Source organism: Zosterops lateralis (assembly GCF_965231275.1).
Source record: "Zosterops lateralis genome assembly, chromosome: 17".
NCBI classification, from domain to species: Eukaryota; Metazoa; Chordata; class Aves; order Passeriformes; family Zosteropidae; genus Zosterops; species Zosterops lateralis.
This window is the reverse complement of record NC_139777.1, coordinates 1508130-1533310: the sequence shown is the minus strand read 5'-3', so window position 1 is coordinate 1533310 and position 25181 is coordinate 1508130. Positions and strand designations below refer to the sequence as shown.

General features: G+C 42.6%; 1 protein-coding gene across 1 annotated transcript in view; it reads left to right on the top strand.

Moving 5' to 3' along the window:
- The window catches only part of TMEM132B (transmembrane protein 132B), a gene marked incomplete at its 5' end in the record, with an annotated part of 257632 nt that extends 232774 nt beyond the window's left edge, over window positions 1-24858 (top strand). Inside the window, 4 exons of the mRNA XM_083873975.1 lie at window positions 11921-12126; window positions 19764-20037; window positions 21385-21576; window positions 23619-24858. Of these exons, the coding sequence (XP_083730101.1) occupies window positions 11921-12126; window positions 19764-20037; window positions 21385-21576; window positions 23619-24773 (1827 nt within the window). The 3' untranslated portion in view covers window positions 24774-24858. The remainder of the gene's footprint in view (window positions 1-11920; window positions 12127-19763; window positions 20038-21384; window positions 21577-23618) is intronic.
- Between the last annotated feature and the right edge of the window lie 323 nt (window positions 24859-25181).

Sequence of the window (25181 nt, the reverse complement as noted above, 5' to 3'; positions counted from 1 at the left end):
AAACTCACACTGGATTGCTCTAAAGAAACAAAACAAGAGATGATTGCTCTAAAAGAAACAGAAACTCACACTGGATTGTTCTAAAAGAAACAAAAACTCACACGAGATTGTTCTAAAAGAAACAGAAACTCACACTGGATTGCTCTAAAAAGAAACAGAAACTCACACGAGATGATTGCTCTAAAAGAAATATGAACTAATTAAAGATTGCTCCAAAAGAAAGAGAAACTCACACTGGATTGTTCTAAAAGAAAGAGAAACTCACACGGGATTGCTCTAAAGAAACAAACTCATAAAAGGTTGTTCTAAAAGAAAGAGAAACTCACACTGAATTGCTCTAAAAGAAACTCAGACTGGATTGCTCTAAAAGAAACTCAGACTGGATTGTTCTAAAAGAAACAGAAACTCACACTGGATTGCTCTAAAAAGAAACAGAAACTCACATGAGATATTGCTCTAAAGGAAAGAGAATCTCACACATTATATTGGTCCAAAAGAAAGAGAATCTCACACTGGATTGCTCTAAAGAAACAAAAACTCACACTGGATTGCTCCAAAAGAAACAGAAGCTCACATGAGATAATGACTCTAGAAGAAACAGAAGCTCATGGAACAAGAATGGGACTGACACAATTTTGATCACAGGTGGGTGAGGAAGAAAGGAGATCCTGCTCTAAGCTCTGCTCCATGTGTTCTCCTTATCAACAAAAGTAGTGATTGAATGGGGGGAGGAAAGAAAAACCATTCCTGAAGCTTTGCCTAAACACAAACTGTGCTGAGACTGAAATGAGCTTGAGCTCACTTCATGTGCACCTGCTCTGCTGCCTGCTGGCACTGGAACTGCTGCTCCATCAAGGGATAATTGCAGTTTGTCCAAACAGACTGAAGTGTGACATACCTGAGAACTGGAGCCTCCAAACCCACGCTGCCTGCGAGTCTTTGTTCCAAGCTTGTGTCTCAGTTGGCTGTCACTGCCTCACAATAGACAGTGAAGTGCTCACAGCCGTGAAAACTCCTGGTCTGGGGCCAGTAAAGCAGGAGAAAGTCTCTAATTGACTTCAACAAGGGCTGGATCCGATTTTAAAGGCAGGCTGTGCCATCCTGGTTTTCTTACACCCATCAGAGCAGAGTCCTGGATGGTTCCCCCACCCCAGAAACACCAACAGCCACCTCCAGCATTTAGTTCCTGCCATTAAACAGCATTTCTTCTCCTGCAGGGGAGGTGACATTCCTGGGGGACCAAGCACTGCCTGTCCCAGGCTCTGTGAGCAAAGGAATTCTCTTCCAAAGACACCAACATCATAATTATAATTATCACGGCCATGGATTTCTCCTAATGCAGATGATCTGCATGTGGTGATGAGAAATCAGTGGGCAGAGCAGAAAACAGTGACTTTTAGCTCCAACAGAATTCCTCAACTTGATTTGTTTTGTGGAAAAAGTCAAATTTTAATTTTTTTTTTAAAAATTTTTATTTGAGCAATTAAAAGCTCAGCTGATGAGGAAAGGATCTCGTTACGTGAAGCAGAGAATATTTTGGCAGCCCCCATGTACTGCTTTAGCTGCTCATCATTTCCTGTCAGTATTCCTGCTTCATAATCAATAAAGAGCATCAAAACCCCAAAATTTGGGGGTCAAAGCCCCAAAACCTCCCCAGAACCCCTGAAATTTAAAACATCCCTAAAAAATCCCAAGATCCTCAAATTTTGGGCTTCTCAATCCTGTGGGACTCCTAAATCTGCCCTCACTGTGGTGCTGTGGGTGCTCAGGGGTTGTTGCTGAGCTGGAATTCAGCATCAGGCTGGAGGTTGAGCACTCAGCCACCTTTCCCTCCCAAAGTGTGCCCCAAAAAAACTTCTCCTCTGCAGCAGGAACGCCCTGCACAGTGCTGGGATGAGAATGGGAGCAGCTGCTCTGCACCTGGGGCTGCAATCCTGGCACATCTCGGGTGTTGTTTAATAATTTCTCACAGATCAACAGTTTTTTTGAATAGCTCCAGGTTTCAGCAGGTTTTTAAAATCCTCATCGTGCATTCATGGATCAGCACACCTTTTCTAAGGCTCAGCAATTGTCTGCATTGTTAAACCCCAAATGTTAATGCGCTGTCCTTCCCTCTAGTTCAGTGCATTTCAATGGGGGTTAAATGGTAAAAGCCACTCTAAAACTTCAAACACCCAAATTCCCATTATCACAGGCTGTGCCTGGGCTCATCTCCCTCCTCCTGAGATTTCCTGATTCTCTTCCTCAGAGGAGCTAAATGAGAAAATGAGCAGAAGCTTTGAGGTGTAAGTAATTCTGTGGTGCCCATTTGTAGCCCTGGTTTGTGCCTGAGATATTTTGGTTTTCTGAAATTCTTTTCCCAGGGAATTTTCTGTCAACAGGAGAAATGTTTTTGTAGCTGTCCCTTTGTTCTTCATTCCTTTCCCCAGGAGGGACTTCTCCTTGCTGTCCCTCTGCTCTGACCAATGGGAGTGAAGAGGTTTGTCTTTGTGTCACCAATCCAATTGGTCTGTGTGAAATGGGATAAAAGGGAGACACAGCCCAGAAATAAAGGAGTCATTTTCAGCCTCCTGAATCTCACAGTCTGTGTCCTTGTGGTGTAAAACAGGGTCAAATAACTCCATTACATCACACCCAACAAAAAACCAGGAGCTCGGCAAGACCCTCCCTCATCTGGAGCTAATGTTGGGTTTGATTGAAAAAAACAGTGTATAAAGGGGACACATCCCAAAAATAAAGGATTCAGCCTTTATTTTTGGAATTTTCAGACTTCTGAATCTCAGAGTCTGTGTCCTTGTGGTGTAAAACAGCATCAATTCTGTGATTTAATTCTTGGTGGATGTTGCCGTTAAAGACTTATGATGAACTACTTCAGGCTCACTTTGACATATTTCATTTTTTTACCTTTTCTCCAGTGATGGAGAGAGGGAAAATAATTTTAATCCTGTTTGGATTTTGTAGCTGTTGAACTGCTGTGAGCCAGGCAGTTTGTATCCTGTTCCTGTCTAATGTTATTATTCAACAATAAGATGAAAAACAAACACGTATCCAGCACATGGGATGGGGAATACTCGACTTAAACTCCTACTATCATTTCTAAGTAGGAAAGAAACCTTAGAATTTATCTCAGGGGATTCCTAAAGCCAACACTTGTGTCTGAAACCACGGCAGCTATTTCAGAGAACAGTACTCGGAGAACTGATTCGCCAATAAAAACAGATTAACGGGCGAAGAATGTTTCAAAAAATGACACTTCCAAGACTATTCTGCACACGTGGAAGATTAAAAGGGAATAAAACCTCTGGTTTTATTAGTTTAAATTCCAGCATCATGTAGTTTTACCATCCTTTACTCTGTATATTCTTAATCTATCTCAAATTGCTGGCAGGTAATATCTGCAGAGCCCGGTGCACAAGATGAGCTGGGGCAGGGGGAGGCTGAGCTGTGGTGAGGATGGAAAAAATGAAAAAAAAAAAAAAAAAAAATCAGTGTTTGTGGAAGAGAAATAAATCCCTGTGAGGGCTGGCAGGGCTTGGATCCAGGATGGTTGTGAGGGGAGTGGGCAGAGGTGCCAGGGCAAGGGCAGGGTCCTGGTGGGGTCTGGGAGCCCCAAATGATCTGTGACACCTGTGCAGGGGGGACAGGAGCCTCAGGGAGCAGCCCAGGGAGGTGACAGCAGCACAGGGTGGCACTGCCACACATGCCTGAATGGGACAGTGTGTTTGTCACCTTTGGGAGAATTCTCATTCAAACGGGTGTTTGTCATCTTTGGGCAGAATTGTAATTCCAATGGGACAGTGTGTGTGTCTTTGTCACCTTTGGGTAGATTTATCACTCAAATGGGACAGTGTGTGTGTGTTTTTCACCTTTGGGCAGATTTATCATTCCAACAGGACGTGTGTGTGTGTGTGTGTTTGTGATCTTGGGGAGAATTGTCATTCCAATGGGACAGTGTGTGTGTGTTTGTCACCTTTGGGCAGAACTCTCATTCCAACAGGACAGTTTGTGTGTGTTTCTCATCTTTGGGAGAATTGTCTTTACAATGCGACATTGTCTGTGTGTTTGTCACCTTTTGGCAGAATTGTCACTCAGACGGGACAGTGTGTGTGTGTTTCTCACCTTTAGGCAGAATTCTCATTCCAACATGGCCAATCCCTTTTAATTTTAAAAGTGTAACAAAATCCAATGAAAAGTTCTGATTTTCTCACTCGACACACGAATATGGGCGAGCCCTGTGCACTTGGATAATTGTCATGTCACGACACAACACAGCCAAAACAAGCAGCCTGACATTTATTATTATTAGATTGGCTGCTGTCGGGCACCATTCTGAATTTAAATAAACCCAGCAATTCTTATTTGAAAAAGGTTTGGGAATTCCCTTTGTTTTGTCCTGAGGCACATCTTTCTGCCCTTCCTGCTTTAGGACAGATTGCAGAAATGTCTTTGGGTGCAGAAGTGGATCCAGGGAAGGTGTGGGGGTAAGAAATAAAAGGATGGGAAGAATAATCTGTTTTATCTCCAATTCTTGCTCAAGCACTAGGCCAGTTCCTCAGGCTGAGGAAGCGACTTCAGGGAGTTCTGTGATTTCCAAAGCAAACGTAGCAAAAATAAAAATAGAGTAGAAAATGATCCAAACCAGAAAAAAAAGTAATTTATAAAGATGCAAGAGGCAGAAAATAAACACACAGTGAAAGGGTTTGAAGGAGCAACCAGCTCAGCAAGTCCTTCCTAATGTGGTGACAACAATGCCAGGAACAATGGCACGGGAAAGGTGGAAAAGGCTTTGTTCAGGAAATACCACAAAATCACAACTGTGAGATTATCATGAGAATGAGCCATTCACCGCCGGCACCCTCTCTGTAATCTTGTTACAATTGTTCTCTTTACAGCCTCAGGCACAATAATGAGCCTTGTTTTGTATCTCCCATGCTTTGGCTGCAGTGCTCTGCTCCTGTGCCCTGCTCTGAACCCCTGAGCTCCCAGGGCAGTCCCTCCATCCCTGCTCTGAACCTGCCCAGGGCTGTCCCTGCTGCTGTGAACACCCCCCAGGGCAGTTTCTCCTGCTCTGAACCCCCCAGGGCTGTCCCTGCTGCTCTGAATCCCCCCACCCAGGGCAGTCATTTCTGCTCTGAACCCCTGAGCTCCCAGGGCAGTCCCTCCATCCCTGCTCTGAACCCCCCAGGGCTGTTCCTCCTGCTCTGAAACCCCCCCAGGGCTGTCCTTGTTGCTCTGATCCCCCCAAGGCAATTTCTCCTGCTCTGAACCCCCCCAGGGCTGTCTTTGATGCTCTGAAACCCCCCAGTGCAGTCATTTCTCCTCTGGCCCCCCCAGGGCTGTTCCTCCTGCTCTGAACCCCCCCAGGGCTGTCCCTGTTGATCTGAAGCCCCTCCAGGGCAGTCCCTGATGCTCTGAACCCCCCAGTGCAGTTTCTCCTGCTCTGAACCCCCCCCAGGGCTCTCCCTCCTGCTCTGAACCCCCCCAGGACAGTCCCTCCTGCTCTGAACCCCCCCAGAGCTGTCCCTGCTGCTCTGAACCCCCCCAGGACAGTCCCTCCTGCCTCTGTTTCCCAGAGCCCTGCTGGTTGTGCAGCTGTGCAGAGCAGAGGATGGAGGTGGCTGCAGCCAGACCCGTTCTGGGCTCTGCCTCCTGTGCTGGGCATCAGGAACTGATGCCTTGAGATGGGTGACCTGGAACAGAAACTGGAGAAAGAGAATAAAGTAGGTCATTATTACTATTATTACTACTACTATTATTATTATTATTATTTTTGTTGTTGTTGTTGGCTGATTAAAACTTGTAACAGTTGTCCTCAGTCTCAAGCTGGAAAGGATTTGTTTTGTCTCCCTACCCTGTGAAAAAAGTTCATTAACACTTAATATATGAGGCTCAGAACTGCACACCCCTGGGCAGCAGAGAATCTGAAATATGTGAGAGCATCAGTGTCAGACAGACAAGGGATGAGGAATGAATGAGAAAAATCAGGGTTACAACACTGAAGTCTGCACGCCCATCCCATTGAACTCGGGTGTTTTTAAAGACAAGTAGATCTTGACCCCCAGCAAAAACCTCCTCCTGTAAATCCAGTGTTTCTGAAGCACTTGGTGAAAGCTCTTTTGGCAGCAAGCACCTCTTTTCAAGGGTGAATTTGAACTTCAGATTTAAATCATCCAGGGACCTGAGTGGATAACCAAATGGCTGAGGTTTTTCAGCTGAAAAGACTCTGTGCTAGACCAAATCCTGATACACACGGTTTGTGCCTCAATTTTCTTTAAATGGGTTTGTAAAATTAGCACCATCCCTTTCGGGTTTGTGTCAGAACTTCAGAGGTGAGAAGTGCCTCAGGACAGCTTTGCACTGTGCTTAGTCTCACACTTCCATTGCTTAGTCACTGTTACTTTGCACTAAATTAACCAGAATTTATTCCTTTGGGTTGATTTTTTTTCCTTTATAATTCATTATCTGTGTCCATACATGGCTGGGTGTAAATATCAGTGAGAAGTGTTTGCCTGAAGGTGAAAAAAAGATGATCTTGTGTTGCCAGATCACAAAAAGAAGGACACTCACACAGTCAGTGTCAGGGCAAAAAAAGAAGGAAGTTTATTTTGGGGTTGAGGGTTTATTTAAATAGATTTTTGGGGTTTGATCAGTGAGGTTGACACCTCTCTGACCTCACTGGTCAAACCAGGAGTTCATTGATTTGTCTTTCTCCCAGGAAGGAAGGAAAGGAAGGAAAGGAAGGAAGGAAGGAAGGAAGGAAGGAAGGAAGGAAGGAAGGAAGGAAGGAAGGAAGGAAGGAAGGAATGCACAGTTTGCAAAACATCACTTTTTGTTTACGTTACAACATGTGAGAAAACTCCAGTACAAAACATAAAACATCAGAAGGCTGAAAAATCAGGGTGACAATCCTGGCGATGAGGAGTGGGCTGGGACGACCCTGAGGTGCTGCAGGCAGGAGAAAGATGCTCCTGTAGCTGGGACTCTGCTGGAACATTTTCCTCTCCCCTCCCACACCAGAGAATGTGGAGACAAATAGTTGTGCCCAGCAGGGTTTCAGCACCACCAAAAAAACTCCTGAATAATCAAGAGCCACAAGGACTGTGAGTGCTCCTCGCAGGGTGACCTGCAAGCCGAGAGCAAGGCAGGACCTTGGGAGCAGAGAGGAGCCACCTGCAGCCATCAGTTGTTTTCCTGTCAGTTCACATCCCCTGTTTTACCTCCTCACCCAAAAGGGCGCAGAAACCTTTGTGACCTGAACATCAAAATCTTTCCCAATTACTCCTCCTCAACTGCTCTCTCCCTCTGTTCTGGATTAGCCTAAAACGAGGAGGCTGGCACACACTGCACAGGGCAAATTGTGCTTTTTTTTTTTTTTTTTTTTTTTTTTTTTTTTCTTTTTTTTTTTTTTCTTTTTTTTCCCCACAATTACTTGTGAGGATTGGAGCCAACCACCTGCTTCAAAGCCCCAGAGAGGTTAATTGCAGCTCTCTTGCTCTTGACCTGCATATGGGAGCTCATCGTGGCCGGGCTGCTCCCCTGCAAACTGTCTCAAACAGCACTTTCCTGGTGCTGACAATGGATGGTGACAGATCACTTTAAACAGCCCTGCTCAGTGCATTTTACATGAGAGGGTGGCAATTCTGAGTTTTGGATGATTCTTCTCACTGTGTGTTTGCAGGAGAGATTTAAGAGCCTTTTTTTTTTTTTTTTTTTTTTCCTTTTTATTCCATCAGAAGCAGCAGCTCCAAAGAATTCTGTGTGGAAGTCACCTGCAAAGGTGACAAACCTGGGCACAATGGTCCTGCCCAACGGGCTGTACTTGGAGCAATTCCTCTTCCAGAGCATCACCAGCCACCCCTGACAGTCAGAGAGTGGCTGGAAAAATGTAGAGGGGCTAAAAAGGACAGAAAGTGCAGAGGGATGTCGTAACAGGACACGAAATAAAGATGTTTGACCCCAGTCAGGAGGCAGGAGGAATCCGAAGGTTTATTCTCAGGTTTTAGGTTTCTCTTTGCCCAAGATTCCAAGGCTGGTGGTTTGAGTGGGTTCGAGGAGTGTTTTTCCCTCTCTGACCTCTGAAGGTTTTAAATCTGAGTCTGTGCTCGGTGTGAGAATGATGTGGAGTCTCAGGGTGTTGGTTTTCTTGGTTTCTCATGTTGTTTATTAATTCTTATCTTACAATTCTCTGTGTCTGGCCAAGGTGTTCACAGCAGCCTGGACACGAGGGGACTCCCCGTGATGGGAGGTCACTCTGCCTTTATACAGATAATTATGTATTTATTATTGACCATTTCATACCAATGCCTGGTAACTATACGAGAAGGGTCATTTCTACTTTGAACCCAATTCTATCAAACCACCTTGTGCCCACGTCACTGCAGACAATGGATGCCAAGGGAGAAGGGGAAGAACTCAGGGTTCCACCCTAAATCCTTCATCTTTTCCCCCTGCACCTCCATTCTAAAAACCCCAAACTACAAAACTTTCTACCTGGTTATAACTACACCACTGACTGTTAGACATTTGTGACTTGTAATTCCTCTCTGTGTTGGAAGTTTTTCTCATGGACTGAAGTCAAAGCCTGTGTCCTATCCATGCTCGAGGTTCTCAGATGAGCCAAGTCAACTCTCCAGCACCAACTGTAGTGAGGCCAGTGAAAGAACCATGGCAGAAATTAAATATGAGTGAGTGAAACAGAGGCTTCCTCATGTGAGCTTCAGTCTATCCTGCCTTATCACAGGATTTTCCTTTGAATTATCTGCTGTGCTTGTACTTAACAGAGTAAACTCAAATTGCAGATAGAGAGCTGAAACAACAACGTCTCTCTTCGAGTTTTCTTATCCAGGCTGGATTATTTTCTGGAAGATACACTCCAGTGAATCCTGAGCTCTGAGCTGCACTGGGTGAACTGTGGCACAGTAATATATCCTGCCTTGCACTTACCTTTTGGTCAGTATATAAATGACTGGATGTCTCTGTCTAGACATAAAAATCTGTGAAATTTGTAAGCCTGGACTGATATTTTTATAGCTACAATTAATGTCCGTCTTTCAGCTCCCTAATTTAGCACCTTTCTTGCCTTGCCTGACAAGAACATTTGATGCAGAAAGAAAAAGAAGAAGAAGAGAATCTGAAAAATTATCTGCTGTCTTGTCAGATATTAGTTATTCCCCTGATCCGGCCTTGATGTTTATCCCTCCCTCTTTGAGTTTCCTTAATTATTTCTGTCTTGTATTAATTCTCACACAACTCCCTAGATGTGAGCTTTATGGTTTAGAATCTCAACTGCTCATTCAATTAATGGCTTTGCTTAATGTGCTCAGACTTTCCAGAGACACTCGTGACACATTATGAAGGAGGAGGAAAAAAAAAAAAAAAAAAAAAGGATTCCAAGTGTGTTCAGTCTCATTTGTGGTTCTCCTGAGCCTGAAGTCCATTTTAAGCTCTTTATCAGATTATCTAGATTTATTTCTTTTATATTCTTGTGCTCATTAAACATTTATGTGGAGGAGAATTCTCTCCAGAAGAATGATTTGGTTTGCTTTGCCTCACCCCTCATCACCTGGTTTGGCCTCTTTGTAAATGAGCAATTTGTATTTTCACTCCATTGAGAAGGATTTGAGGAGCTGGAAATGGCAAATATGTAAGGACAGGTCTTTTATTTCATATCTGAATATTGTGTAGATTTTTGACTATAAGAAAGCATCTGACAGAGATTTTTCTCTGATTTTTCTTGGCTCAGTAACCCCTAATCCCTGTTAATATCTGGAAGGAATTGGGGTAGGTTTGCAGAGGGAGCCCAAGCTGTGTTTCAGCAGATTCCCCACTGAAACCTACATGAATTCTATCAGTAATTGCAGGAAACCAGAATTTAAACACATATATATATGTAAATATAAATATAAATATAAATATATATATATATATAAAAATACATATGTCTATACATATGTATTTTTATATATATAAATATATATATAAATAAAATACGTGTAGAGATGCAGGTATATAATTCACTTTATATATGTATATAAACATGAATATTGTACATGAATAATAGACATGGCTGTGACGCAGGACTGTGTGTTTGTGTATATAATCTACAACTATACACACACATATTTATATTAGAAATATATATTAGAATATTAGAAATATATTAGAAATATATTAGAAACCATTTCATGACAAAGGAATCATGTTGTTGAGGATGCAGATTGAATTAGTTGCTACATCGTGGTTTAATATAAATATAAATATAATTATAAATATAAATATATATAAATATAAAAATATTAAATTATAAAATATATAAATATAAATATATAAAAATATAAAAATATTTATTTATAAAACATATAAATATAAATATAAATAAATATAAAATATTAAATTATAAAATATATTTGTATAAATATATCTTTATATAAATATAAAGATATTAAATTACAAAATATACATATACAAATACAAATACAAACACAAATACAAACACAAACACAAATACAAATATAAATATAAACATAAATATATATTTATATATAAATATATAAATATATAAATATTTATTTATAAAATATATAAATAGAAATATAAATATAAATATAAAATATAAATATAAATATAAATATAAATATAAATATAAATATAAATATAAATACGTGCTATTTAAAACTATTATTTATATAACTATAAAACTTAGTTTTGTGCCAGAAGCTCCCTGGCATTAAGGCCCACACTCTCCTTTCAGCACTGATTTCATAGGATACCATGAAACAACAATAAATGCATTTTGTTAAAACAATTACTGAAAAATTAAAAAAAAAAAAAAAAAAAGCTTCTGCTGCACTTCTGCTCACGAGCCATAAGGGGATCTTTGTCTTTCAGTGCTCAAGGAAAAGGATTCTGCTTTATGTCTCTGAGTCAGTCTTTTTCTTGCTAACATATGGCCCCGTTTTTTCCCGGTTCTTTAAGCAAGTTGTAAACATAAACGTTGATGCGCACGGAGTTTGATTCATGGAGAGTTTAATTTGCCTAGTATAAAAGATTCACACAGGTTATACAACATCATTAAATTATTTTTTGTAGTTGGAGTAGTATCCTTTGAGGAAAGCACAGCTCTTTCCCTGGGGTCCATTTATCACTGTTTGCTTCTAATTAGAAAACTGGAAATGCAATATGCATGACTTAACGTTTGCAGTGTGTTGTCTTAGGGCTGATGCAACATCCTTGTTCTTGCTCAGGAATTTTTCTTCATTTCCTAATTTTATATATATATGTAGGAACATCCGTGGATGGCAGGGAGAGGGAACTCTGCAGAGCTGAGATATTCTAGAGGAGAAGTGGTTTTATTGCAAGGGTTGTGGGTAAAAAGGGTTTTGCCTTCAGCCACCAGCCTGGGCTGGAGGGAACCCCAAAGAGAGAGGGGGAGAGAAGGGAGTGATAGAGGAAGGGAGCAGGGGTCAAAGAGCAGGGAGAAGAGAGTGAGGTCCCTGTTACCATCCATTCTATCTCCTTTTGTGATGAATATTCTAATTTACAGTGACCAACCAATACAAGACACAAAACCCTATAGAATCTACACACAGCCTGTAAGAACTACTACATTACCACACTGTGTTATATTTTAAACTCTAAAAACTCCTCTTTAGACTTTTCTCTTTTGCTACATTGACTTTGGATCCCTCAGATATTCTTCAATCCAAAGGGATTCTCCTTCAGCTGGCCAGGCTGTTGTCTTTAGGTTATATAGTGACTAAGACTTGGTATCCTACAACTCAAAACAAGCTTCCATTTCTATTTCGATTACAGGTTTCATATTTTCAGAATCTTTTGCTAAGCAATCATATTTATAAGGTTTCCCTGATTCATCTTCCCAAACACACACATATATTTATTTTTTAAATTTTTTTTTTTTAAGGTTTCTGAGAGCTGCGACTCCATCTTCGTCAACGGCAAGGAAATGAAAAGCAAAGTGGACACCATTGTTAACTTCACCTACCAGCATTTCACCACCCAGCTGGAGGTGACTGTCTGGGTTCCCAGGCTCCCTCTGCAGATCGAGATTTCTGACACAGAGCTCAGCCAGATCAAAGGCTGGAGGATTCCTGTCACCTCCAACAAAAGGTATGTTCACAGCTTTGCCTCCTCCAGTCACTGCCCTAGGCTCTGCTTTTAGAACTCAGCTGTTTTTAGAGCATTCCTCAGAATCTAAACTCTCCTGTTTGCCATTACAGCTTTTATTAAAACACCCAAAAAAAAAATCGCTGTATTTTTATCCTGATCTTTGCAGTTTAAAACTCCGTGGCTTTGCCTGGAGCATTAATCAATTCCACACAATCTCAGGATGTTCTGTCACAAATTCCAATGTGCAAAGCTGAGGAAAAAGGACGGGGTCATTTTTAGCTTTCTGAATTTCCGAGTCTGTGTCACTGTGGTGTAAAACTGTGTCACTGTGCCATCCCCCTGGCAGGTCCATGGCCATGGGAACAGCAAAGGTTTCCACAGGAAATAAATGATCTCTGCTTTCACTGAGCATTCATGTGGATTTTTTTTTTAACTTTGCAGGGCTGTTCTGAATCAATAGTTCAGAGGCAGCTTTAGTTGTGCTCGCTCTGACATTTACTCTGCACATGAGGTTTTTAACTTTTCCTTTATTTTTAGATTTGGATGGTTTTTACTTGAGATTTAGTGGCTTTTCAGTTTGATTATTTTTTATTATTATGACTTTTCTCTTTACTTTTTAATCTGCTTATACCTCCACCTCCTATCCATTTCTCAAACTCCTAAACCTGGGGGAGTTTTTATGATTTTTTTTTTTTTTTTTTTTTTTTTTTTTTTTTTTTTTTTTCTGAGTGATAAGCTGAAACACTCAAGACATTTGGACTCCACTCAGGAGCTGTGGGTTTGACAGTGAGCAGGGTGATTTTATCTTTGCAAAAAACCCAAATTCAAGCGTTTCCCAGCAGGTGAACCCATAGCATTGTGTTGTAAGAGCCAAGATTGGCAATTTGCATGAAGTTTTTGATATCTGTCCTCGAAGGAAACTCAAGAATTCTTTCCAAAGTCCCTGAAAAGAGGCTTGGGCAGCTTTAAACTTAGCCCAAAAGATCCACTGAAACTTTGTCACCGTTGTGGTCATGGCAGGATTGCGGCGTGGGTTCTTCACAGCTCATCTCACCACAAACAAAATAATTTTCCAGTTTCCTCCTGTCCTGCAGGGTTGGTGTCCTCACACCACTCCTTGTCAGGAATTAAACATTGCTATAAGGTTTTATCCATCAATTGTAGGATCATCCGAGGATGGCAGGGACAAGGAACTCTGCAGAGCTGAGATATTCTAAAAAAAAGTGGTTTTATTGCAAGGGTTGTGGGTAAAAAGGGCTTTGCCTTCAGCCACCAGCCTGGGCTGGAGGGAACCACAAAGAGAGAGAAAGGGGAGAGAGAGTAGAAGAGAACTAAGGGGTAGAAACAGGGTAAGAGTGGGGAGAAGAGAGTGAACAAGAGAGGAGGGGAAAAGAGGGGAGAGGCAAGAGAGGACAAGAGGGCAGAGGGGCAGAACGAGAGAAAAGCAAGAGAGAGAGGGGAAGAGAAGAGAAGAAGCAAGAGAGGAAGAAGCCTAAGAGAGCGATCACCTTGTTACCATCCATTCTATCTCTTTTTGTCTTGAATATTCTAATTTACAGTGACCAACCCATGCAAGATACAAATCCTACAGACTTTGCATGCAGCCTATAAGAACTACTACATTACCATGTCATTTTATATTCTAAACTCTAAAGACTACTTTTCTTATCTATTTTCTCCCTGATGCTTTTGGCAGAGTGGAAAGGCTTCATTCCTGACTCCTTTTGTTTTCCTGTCCTTCAACCCATCTCCAGCGAATCATCATTTTCCTGCCTGCCATGATCACATCTCCAAACTGGCTTTCATTTCTATTTCACTCACAGCTTTTACATCTGCAGTATTTCTTACCATACAATCACATCCATAAGTCCTTCCTGTCCCATCTTTCCCAACAATCAATATGCAGCACGTAAAAAATTGGAATGTTTTTGTAGGGATTGTGTAGAGACACTTCAACAACCTCCAAACTCCCTCTCCCATCTCCTCTGGCTGCCCCCAGCGTGGCTCACTTGGCTGAGGGGCCGAGCCAGATGGCAAAATACAACTGGGCTTTACAAGAAACTCTTAAAACGTTTTTATTTTTATTTTTATTTTATTGCCGCTGTTAACGAAAGAAACGTCGGTGCATCAGCAGAGCTGCTCTGTAGTAGCTGCTCTCTTTTCAGACCCGAGACAGAGTTTTCTGTGCCCCAGATCACATCTGTTCTTCCCAGGGATGGTTGTTGAACCAATAAAATGTTTTGATTCTCTCTAGAAACCCTGTCATGTCTGTAATTGTAAAATACATGTGATTACAGATGTGTTTTCCCATCTGATTTATTGAATCATTTCCACAAAAATGAAGAAAACATTCTCAACAAAGCTTTACAAACACCCCATGCATGGTTTGAATTGTTTTTAGCTGGACTGAGCTGCTGCAAGAGCAGGAACTTGTTAGAGAACAGAAAGGAAAAAATTATGCCAGAAACTGGGAAAAAAACCCCCAGTTCATCTACCCTGTGGAAGAGCAGCAATGCAATTCACCAGATCAGCCTGCAAATATACGGGAAATCTCTGATATTATCAAGAGGAGAAGTTGATCTCTGACTGCTGCAGACAGGAAAAACCTCCCTGGGCAGGTGAAATTCAGCTCCACCATCATCCCCTGCCTGATGCAGGGAAACGGTGCCTGAGCCAGCAAACCCCCAGCCCCAGCAAACAGCAGCTGTATATTCAAATTAAAGTCAAATATTAGAGTGCGGAAGAGGTCCAGGCTAGCCTAACAAGAACATTTATTTCTATTCCTCGTGCATCTGCAAAATAATTACCTTTCTTCTGGAGGTTCCTGCAGCAGCTCTGTGCACACACATATTTACATGGCATGAGTGGCTTGCATTAACTGGAATTGCACGGCTAAAGCCTCACAGAAATGTAATTCCAGTAAATATTTGCAGCTGGGAGAGGAGGACATTGTCTTCAGGAGGATCCCAACAGCACCAACAGCACGGGCTTCACTTGAGGCAGAGTTTATTGGGCTTTGAGCAAATCCTGTTCAATTCTGGAGACAAAAAAATCAGGGAATTTGGCCTGAGTTAAAAGCAGGACAGAATAAAGTGCTTTAGTTAAACCCTTCAGTGAGGGCTCCCCCTCAGATGTGCTTTAAGGGAAATTAAGTGACACTGGATTCAAACCATTCCATTTGTGGGGAGCAGCATCTGCACAGAGCTGTAAATTCGCTCCTTTAGTTAATTGACTTTAATGTCCTATGGAGATCAGGCCTTGGAGATTTTTGTTAATGGGTAGGTTGTATTTTCAAGATCTGTGAAAGTACCAAATTGCATTTCTTCTTGAACTGTGAGTGGAGTTATGTGCAGCTTATTTCCTGTGCCTTCCACTCTAAATCAACTTCTAGTGGTTTGCAATTTGTATCTGAGAGAGATTTTTATTTTTTTTTTTTTCAATTAGGGATGTTGCAAATGTTTTTTAAATATATGACTCTTCCTAATGAGCATTTCAAATCCAAACCCAGGAAAACTGATTTCTTTGGGGTGATTTTTTTTTTTTTTTTTAACAAAAAAAAATCAGCATCTGGCCCAAGAACGTGACGCCTGGTTTGAGAGGGGTGCAGATTAAAAGAGACACACTTCAACTGCTCCCAGACAGCGTCTGTAATGTGGAGTTGACAGATCACTGATGAGATCAGAGCTCGCAGGCACCCTTGGAACGGGGCTGCTGCTTGAGCTCAGCTCCCTGGCAAAGCCTTCCTCCCTGTGAAATGGAAATTAAATGTAATTCTGGCAACCTTGGCTGGCTCCAGAAAAGCAAAAAAAATAAAAAATATAAAAATCTTCCAAGAAAAGTTTGCCAAGCAGCAAGAAAAAATAGGGGAAGGAGGAGTTGGAGAGGTTTTCAGAGATGACCAAGGGGGAAAAAGCACAATAAATTCACCAGGATTTGTCTTAAGCAGAAAATGAGCTCCCTGCTTGATGAAGGATTTTAAGCTTCTGTAATGAGGAGTTTAAAGGGAACTCTGCCATTCATTGGATCTCAAACCTTTTGCTGCACGCACAGAGACAAAACACTGACTCGCTGCCTAAATCTTGATTCTTGTGGCTTGGAAGTGGGAAAATTATATCCTTTGTTTGAAAAAACCCTAAAAAACCCCAAACCAACCAACAAAACAACCCCAAAACAAAACAACCCCAAAAAACACAGAAAAATAAAAAAACAACAAAAACCAAAAAGAAGAAGAAGAAGAAGAAGGAGAAGAAGAAGAAGGAGGAGGAGGAGAAGAAGAAGAAGAAGAAGAAGAAGAAGAAGAAGAAGAAGAAGAAGAAGAAGAAGAAGAAGAAAAAGAAGAAGACCAAAAACCAAAACCAGGAAGAATTTGAGCTGAGACCTGGCAAAATTGCAAACCTTGCAGTGAAAATTCAAACACCTCCCTCTCCTCTGCACTGACAAAGAACGTGCCTTGCTCTTTCTGGGCTTTGGAGAGACTTTTCTGATGCTCCACGTTCGTTTGCCACAGGAAACATCCTTCTGAGGAGAAGAATATAAACATCTCTAAACGGTTTTTTTGTGCCAAAATGGAGCTTTTGCATTTAAGACACCCCAAGGAAAGGGTTGGACTCAAATCATCTTTTTGTTGTGGTAAATACAGGCTGCCCACACAGCCCTGGAAATATGGACAGGAGTGATCCCTCTGTGCTCCAATCCTTCCCTCTGGTCATCCCACAGCCCATATTTATGAGCTGGGGCTGAAAAAAGAATTCCCTCCAGTTGTTTTGAATAGATTTTTGCTCTCGGAACACGACCCCAGCGGTGGGAAGTTTTAAACAGCCAGAGCAGAAATAAACAAGCACATAAATAAACATGGCAGCGACTCCGCTAGATCTGAATAAAACATCGAATCACAGGATGGTTTGGATTGAAAGAGACCTTAAAGATCATCTTGTTCCAAGCCCTGCTCTGGGCAGGGACAGACACCAGGTTGTGTAAAAGCAGCAAGAAAGAGAGTTGTGTAAAACGATGTGGATGTTGAATATGTGAACATTTCCTGGCTCTGGGTCTCTTTTCCCATTACAAGGCTGGTTCCCATCACTTCTGTGCTCTTTTTGCCCCAAAATCCCACAAGTGCTCCTTACCTGAACAGCTTTTTTTTGCACTTTTTTTTTTTTCCTCCAATTCTGCACAGGCACTAATGTTCCTTGTCTGTATTATTAAGAGAGGGTCAAATCCCAAAATCTCAAAGCTGAACTTGGTTTTTGCCCAAATTTGAGATTGTTCAGAGCTGGGTTGTGGCTTAGCTGAGCTGAAGAGGGTCAGAACACAGGAATAAATTAAAAGTGGGAACATTAAGGAGCTCATGAATTCGTTGGCAGCACAGATGGGGATGGCCCACAAAAAATTGATGGACATTCACCCTTCTAGAACTTTCTTTGAGGCTGTTTTCCCAGACTTCAGGCTGACACCAGGGTTGGGAAAGAGAGAAGGACTGAAAATTTCCCTGAAATGCCCAGCTAATCAAACTCTGTTAGACTAATTTCTTTGGGAAATCAAAATTCTATTTTATTGATGCCTTTTTCCCAACAATTCCACTGTTATTTGATGTTTCCTTCAGCAAGTAACGATGGACACTTGTTTTACACTCACAAAAAACATTTTTACACTCACAAAACTGCTTTTACACACACAAAAACCACTTTTACACTCACAAAAACATTTTTACACACAAACCCCCCATTTTTACACACACAAAAAACATTTTTACACTCACAAACCCACTTTTACACACACAAAACCACTTTTACACTCACAAAAACATTTTTACACACACAGACACATTTTTACACACACAAAACCACTTTTACACTCACAAAAACATTTTTACACACACAAAAACCTTTTTACACACAACCCCCCCATTTTTACACACACAGACACATTTTTACACACAACCCCCCATTTTTACACACACAAAAAACATTTTTACACTCACAAAACCATTTTTTACACACACAAATCATTTACTTGTGGCTGAATGTAAATATTCATCCAACAAGTGACGCATTGAAAATGCGTTTCCAGTGGATTATTTTCTGTAACACTGAGACTTTCAGTCATTTCCAGGAGCACAAGAGTTTTTCTTAGATACGTTTCCAGCTTTCTGGCAGCCGACTTTGTCATAAAACAATTTATAACAGCAGCAATTCTGTTTTGTAATAGTTTTTCACGGCTGCTGTTTCAAAGGAGAAGATAAAGGGACGCAGTAACCACAAAACTACCTCCTGTAAGACTTTGAAAAATAAGAGACTCAACCCTGTATTTCCCACCTTTGATATAGAGGTGGCTTAGGCTCGATAAATACAAGAGGGAGGGAAATTATTTCTGAGCAATGAATCCACAGCATGGGGGCACAATGAGGAAAAGTGTGACCACCTGCTGCTTAATACCTGACTTGGAAGAGATAAGAGGATCCATGTGTTGATCTCAGGCAACAAACAAGAGGAAAAAAATAAAATAAAATATTAATATTGGTGGTAAACTGGGTCTTTAAGCAGACAAAACTCTGTGAGGTGTGACAGCAGTGTTATCATGTACAAATCACTGTGGTGACTTCCCTGAGCTTTGGGGAAAGCTGTTTCATTGTATTCTGAAAGGGGGACAGGCAGAAAATGTTGAAGGAAGCGTGTGGAATGCTGCGGGTGTTTCTGCACAGTGTAACCTGAGTAATGTTTAGAATATAGTAATATATATATAAAGCAGGATGGAAGATTTGGGGTGGAGTCAAAGTCCTTCTTTTTCACCTTTTTCTTCATGGGTCTGGGTGGTGTTTTGTAATTGGGTAGAAAAATCCGCATTGTGGGCCATGGGGTGGTTGATTATTGGGTTTGATGCCTTGGGAAGAGACCTGGAATAGAGACTGGACAGAGCTGGAGAATAAAGTAGAGATTTATTGAAAGGCCTGCAGGATCCACCTTGGGCAGGACAAGAGCCTGGTCAGGGCTACACACAAGGTGGACCCAAAATGGTCACAAAATGGACCCAAAATAGTCACAAAATGGACCCAACATGGTCACAAAATGGTCACAAAATGGTCACAAAAAGGCAGACCGGTAATGAGATCTTACATTTTAATAAGTTTTGGTCCATTTGCATATTGGGGTTTAATTGTCCAATTACAGCTTCAGGTTGGGAGGTCCCATCCTTCTTTTTTTCTCCCTCCAGCCCACCCTTGTTTGTGCTTTTGGGCCTGAAAGTTGTCCATTTGGGAAACTATTTGTTTTGTGTCCCTGCTCTGTGCAGAGCTGAGTGACACTGACTGTGAGCTCAGAGCTGCTCCCCTGGGCACCACAGAACCTGAAATACATGGGAGATAAAACCTAAAGCATCAGATTAAAAATAAAAAAAATATTAATTTAGGTGTCATTTTATAATTGGACAATTTATTCTTAAAAGGGTTGAGAGAGATGGGGATCTATTTTTAGTTTGTGAGCTTGTAGAACTCAAGGTGTGTGAGACTGTAACATAGATAAGAATTAATAACCATCTGAGTCCAAACAAGAAACACCATCTTGAGCATTTAATCCTGATTTTGTCAGAAAAGAAGCTAAAATTTAACAGGGCAGGGCAGGTAACAGAGCTGGATGTGTCCCCAGGCCCACCAGGGACAGCGAGGACGAAGAGGACGACGAGAAGAAGGGCAAAGGCTGCACCCTGCAGTACCAGCACGCCTTGGTCAGGGTGCTGACACAGTTTGTGGCCGAGTCCCCCGAGGCTGGGGGCCACCTGACCTTCCTGCTGGGCTCCGAGTGGCAGTTTGACATCACCGACCTGGTGGCCGAGTTCATGAAGGTGGAGGAGCCCCGGATTGCCAAGCTGCAGGAGGGCCGGGTGCTGGCCGGGCGGGAGCAAGGCATCACCACCGTGCAGGTACAGCCCCTGCAGGGGCCACGGGGGTGGGGGGGTCCCCACGGCCCCAACCCTGGGCTGAACGTGGGTAATAAACGGGATGGGTGCAATGAGAGATATCCTTTTATTATCAGACCTTATGCAGCATCCAAAGACCAGGGGTGTGTGGTCAACCTGGCATTTTATAGGGGTATTTAAGCCTCCTCAAGGGCTGCGAGGAACAATCCCAGATTGAACATGGCTAATAGACAAGGTAGGTGCAATGAGAGATATCCTTTAATCATCAGGCCCTAGGTAGCTTCCAAAGACCAGGGGTGTGGGTAACCTGGCATTTTACAGGGGTATATAGGTCTCCTCAGGGGCTGCAAATGGTAATAAATGATATGGGGACCATGGGTAATCCAGAGATTTCCTTTATTTCATCATCAGACCCTAGTAAGCATCCAGAGACCAGGGGTGTGGGTAACCTGGCATTTTATAGGGTTGCATATAGCCCTATAACCTCAGGGGCTACAAGCACCTGTAATGTTCTGGTCACACTCTGGGGTCAACACAGAGAAACAGGGATAACAGGGATTTTAGGGCTCAGCTCCTTTCAACCTGAAATAAATGGGGTAGAGAGGTCAAGGGATTTCTGCCCTTAAAATATCTCCTTCTCTCCAGTGACTCTGAAGGAGCAGGAAGCTCCAGTGCTGCAGGTTTCTCACATTGATTTAGACAAATCACACCTCAAGTGTTTCAGGCTGGAACCAGCTGTTTCTGTCACCTGTATAAAGATGAGTCTCTTTCTGAGCATTGCTGGAAACCAGGTCTTGGAGCAACTGGCAGGAGAGTTTTGGCATTGAAAGATGCAGGCAGGCACCCAGTGGGGTTTTCAAAGTTCTTTTGCAAGTCTCACTTTCATTTCATTCAGGTCCTCTGTCCCTCGAAAGGCAACAGGCCAAGTTCCTGTCAGCCAGGCTTTGAACATTTATTTATCCTCTCGCTGAGTTTCAGTGTTAATCAGTGTCTTACACTCTGTCCTGTGCTGCCCTGCATTCACAGGGAGTTTTATGGACCCCACAAAAACGACTTTAAAAAAATAACAACCCGAATCCATTTAATTTATTCTATATTATATATATTTTGTCAAGCTCAAGCTGCAAATTTTAAGCGATTTGTTGTTTTAATAAATTATTTCTTTAGATACAGTAATTTAGCAGCAAATGAGTGTAATATCTTGGGGGAAAACATCAGCTCTGGCATAGATATGGATGTGACAAAGCCAGGATTAATCTGGTGTGCTGCTTAGAGGTCAGCCTTGCTTTAAATCTTGCTTTAAACTATTTCACTGCTGTTTCACGCAAGGTGTTTCCTTTCTCTCCCCAGGTGCTGTCCCCTCTCTCGGATTCCATCCTGGCAGAGAAGACAGTGATAGTCCTGGACGACAGGGTGACCATCACAGACCTGGGAGTGCAGCTGGTGTCGGGTCTGTCCGTGTCCTTCCAGACCAGCAAAGCCAACAAAAGAGCCATCGTGGCCACCACCTCTGCCCACGACATCCTGCGCACTCCCAAACAGGTGTGCTCCAACAGAACACGTCAAATTTCATTTATTGTCTTCTTCTCTGTTTTGGCAGAGCCATTTGGTGTAAATTTTATTGAGTATGTGGCTGTGGAAAGCAGTCACTCCTCGTGGTAAAGGGAGTTCATCCTTCTGACCCACCCCACGGTGCCAAGGGAAAGGGATGGACAGTGCCAAACAAAGCCTGGGTGTGCCACTTGTCGTGGTTTGAAAGGAAAATGAGTGAGAGGCTCCAAGTCAGAAATACAATTTAAGAAGAAGAAGGGGAAAAAAGTAAAATAAAATAAAATCAATGCAGTAATATAAAAGAGCACTGCCAGAGTCAGAACACACCCTGAGCAGGGTGGGGGGAGCAGTCCAGGTGAGGGGCTCTTCCTGAAGCAGTGATCCCACAGAAAGGTCTGGGAGCTCTGCTCCTCTGGGAATCCAGTGGCTCAGGGCTGCTTGTCCTGTCCCAAATCCCAGATTGTCTCCAGGTGGGAATGCTTGGCTCCTCCCCCTGGGCATTGGGAGCATCTCCCAATGGGATGAGGAGTCGTGCAGTGGCTCCTTGATGGCCCATTAAACAGAGAGAGCTCCTGGAGGGAGTTCCCTGTGAGTCCTGGGCAAGGCATTGATGGGCCATGAGCAGAAGAGCCCAAAGGAGGGGCCTGGGAAAACACTGCCCCACCTGGTTCCAACAGCTCATGGGGATGGGGCTGGAATAAATACTTTGTGTACATCCTGTACTACAACTCAGGACAGCCACAAAACCCACTTTTTTTTTTTTTTTTTTTTTTTTTTTTTTTTTTTTCTGTGAGAAAATCCAGCCCAGCTGTGCAAGCAGAGCTGGGAATGCCATTCTTTAATTGTCTCACAAGGTCAGCTCAGCCAGAACGACCTCTGGCTGCAGGTACAGAAGTTTTCGTGACCTGCGTTGCTGAAAACTGATGACTTTGTGCTTACTTTTAGCTATATAATCTGAGGAATTAAATAGCTTTTAATGAGACCACAGAACAAATTCCACGTGTGTTTTTTTTAAAAATAGATTTTATAGAATTGAGGTTCTACATCAGTGCAGAAAGTGTAACTATATTTTTTGCACTAGCAATTCACAGTAAGAAGACAAATTGGTTTGGTCAAGACATAAAAATGGGGCTTTTTATGAGCTTTTCTGTAGTTCCCAGGAAAGACCACAATCACTTTTCCATATTGCAAGTCCTGCATATTCAGCAAGACAGAAAATATAAAGTACTGAACTGAGATGAGTTCTCCTCCCAGTTTGTTCCACGGGCTGACACATTCCAGCTCTCCTCATTGCCATAAGGCACTGGAACTGCAGCATTAGAGAAATTCCCCATCATAGGTCCTTTATAAACCTAATTGACCATGATGTTGGAAATATGATCATTTTCATCACCAGGCTCTGGCTTTCGAAAGAAGCTCCTCACTTCAGACTGAGAAAAAAGAATTGTCAATTTTTCTTTTCCAGCATTTTTTATTAAATTTACATGAGTGTTTCTTTGATAGCTCCTGAAGGCGAGGTAAATGCCTCAGTGGTCTAGAGAACACAAAAAAATGAGAAGTGTAGCCCTGGTTCGTGCCTGAAATGTTTTGGTTTGCTGAAATTCTTTTCCCAAAGAATTTTCTGTAAATAGAAGAAATGTTTTTGTAACTGTACCATGCTTACATTCTTTCCTTAAGAGGGACTTCTTCTTGATGTCCCTCTGCTCTGACCAATGGGAGTGAAGAAGTTTGTCTTTGTTTCACCAATCAAATTGGTCTGTGTGAAATAGTATTAAGAAAGAGACACATCCCAAAAATAAATGAGTCATTTTCAGCCTTCTAAAGTCAGAGTATTGTGTTGTTGTGGTGTAAAACAGCGTCAGAAAAACAGAGTAGACATTTCCATTTCCTTTAAAAAAAAAAAAAAAACAAAGCAAAAAACCCACCCCAAAGTTAAATTCCATATATTTTCCCAGACTGGATGGAGTGTCTGATTTTTGCTCTCTCTCTCTCTCACACATGTTTTCTTTCCCCCTCATTCCTCTCCCCCCCAGGAGGCCGTGGTGAGCGCTTGGGTTCTGTTCAGCGACGGGTCGGTGACGCCTTTGGACATCTACGACTCCAAGGACTTCTCCGTGTCCATCACGTCCCTGGATGAGATGGTGGTGTCCTCACAGCAGGACCTGCTGTCCCTCTGGCCCCTCGTGGTGGCCGAAGGGGACGGGCAGGGCCCTCTGATCAAAATCGAGATGGTCATCAGCGAGCCCTGCCAGAAGACCAAGCGCAAGAGCGTCCTGGCCGTGGGGAAAGGGAACGTCAAAGTCAAGTTTGGGCAGAAGGATTCCGACCAGAAAGGGAGCACCAACGACATCGACGACGTGGAGAAAGATTTCAAAAGCCATCCAAGCAACGCTATAGAGAAAGCCGCAGAACAAGAGAGGACAGCACAAGACTGGTCCAAAAACCACGAGGACGTGCCGGGTCCCGAGGACAATGCCAACAAAAGCACAACTTTCGTATCTCCCGTTGATCAGGAGTCCCTGGAGGACGGCCAGCTTCAAAACAACCCAACTGCCTTCACGGGTTTCCCTACCCAAGTAGAAATCCCAGGAGAGAGCAACCCCAGTGATCTCTCGTTGACTTCCAGAGGATTGACAGACCTGGAGATCGGCATGTACGCGCTGCTCTGTGTTTTCTGCTTGGCAATCTTGGTCTTTTTGATCAACTGTGTGGCATTTGCTTGGAAGTACAGGCACAAAAGGTTTGCTGTCAGCGAGCAAGGCAACATCCCCCATTCCCACGACTGGGTCTGGCTCGGAAATGAGGTGGAGCTCCTGGAGAACCCAGTGGACATTTCGCTCCCGTCAGAGGAGTGCACCACCATGATTGACAGAGGGATGCAGTTTGAAGAGAGCAACTTTCTCCTTAACGGGAGTTCCCAGAAGACTCTTCATAATCATATCCTCAGATCTTCTGAGTACCTTTGTGAAAAAGAAGTTAAAAGTGAACCTATAAACCCTTCTGGGCCAAAGCAGAAGCGAGTAAAGTTCACTTCATACACAACAATCCTGCCAGAGGATGGAGGCCCCTACACCAACTCAATCCTATTTGACAGTGATGATAATATTAAATGGGTATGCCAAGATATGAATCTTGGCGATTCCAAGGAACTTAGGGACTATATGGAAAGACTGCAAGACAATATGTAAAACTACTTTCTTATGTTTGTAATCACCTTTATGCCTTCTGTTTATGGATGGTGGAGCAGTCAGTCCAGTCAGCAATAGGAACAAGACAGTCCAAGCCTGGAGGTGCTGAGATGATAACCTGATATCAGAGAGCAGGTGCAAGAGGCTGGCTGAGCTAATCCTGTTTCACCACAAACCAGGATGTGCCCCTAAAACAGCTCCCTGTAGGTGTTGGAGGTGTCACACACACACACGATGGCTGTTTTTTTTGTATACTGCCTGGTACGAGCAAAACGCTAATCCAACCGCGCTCAGACTCAGAGGAGACTCCATTTGTTTGTCATCTCTCATGAGAAATGGTAAATCAGAAAAGAAAGGGATGTTTGTTTGCATTGATTTTTTGGTTTTTTATTTTCTAGTGGTCGTCCT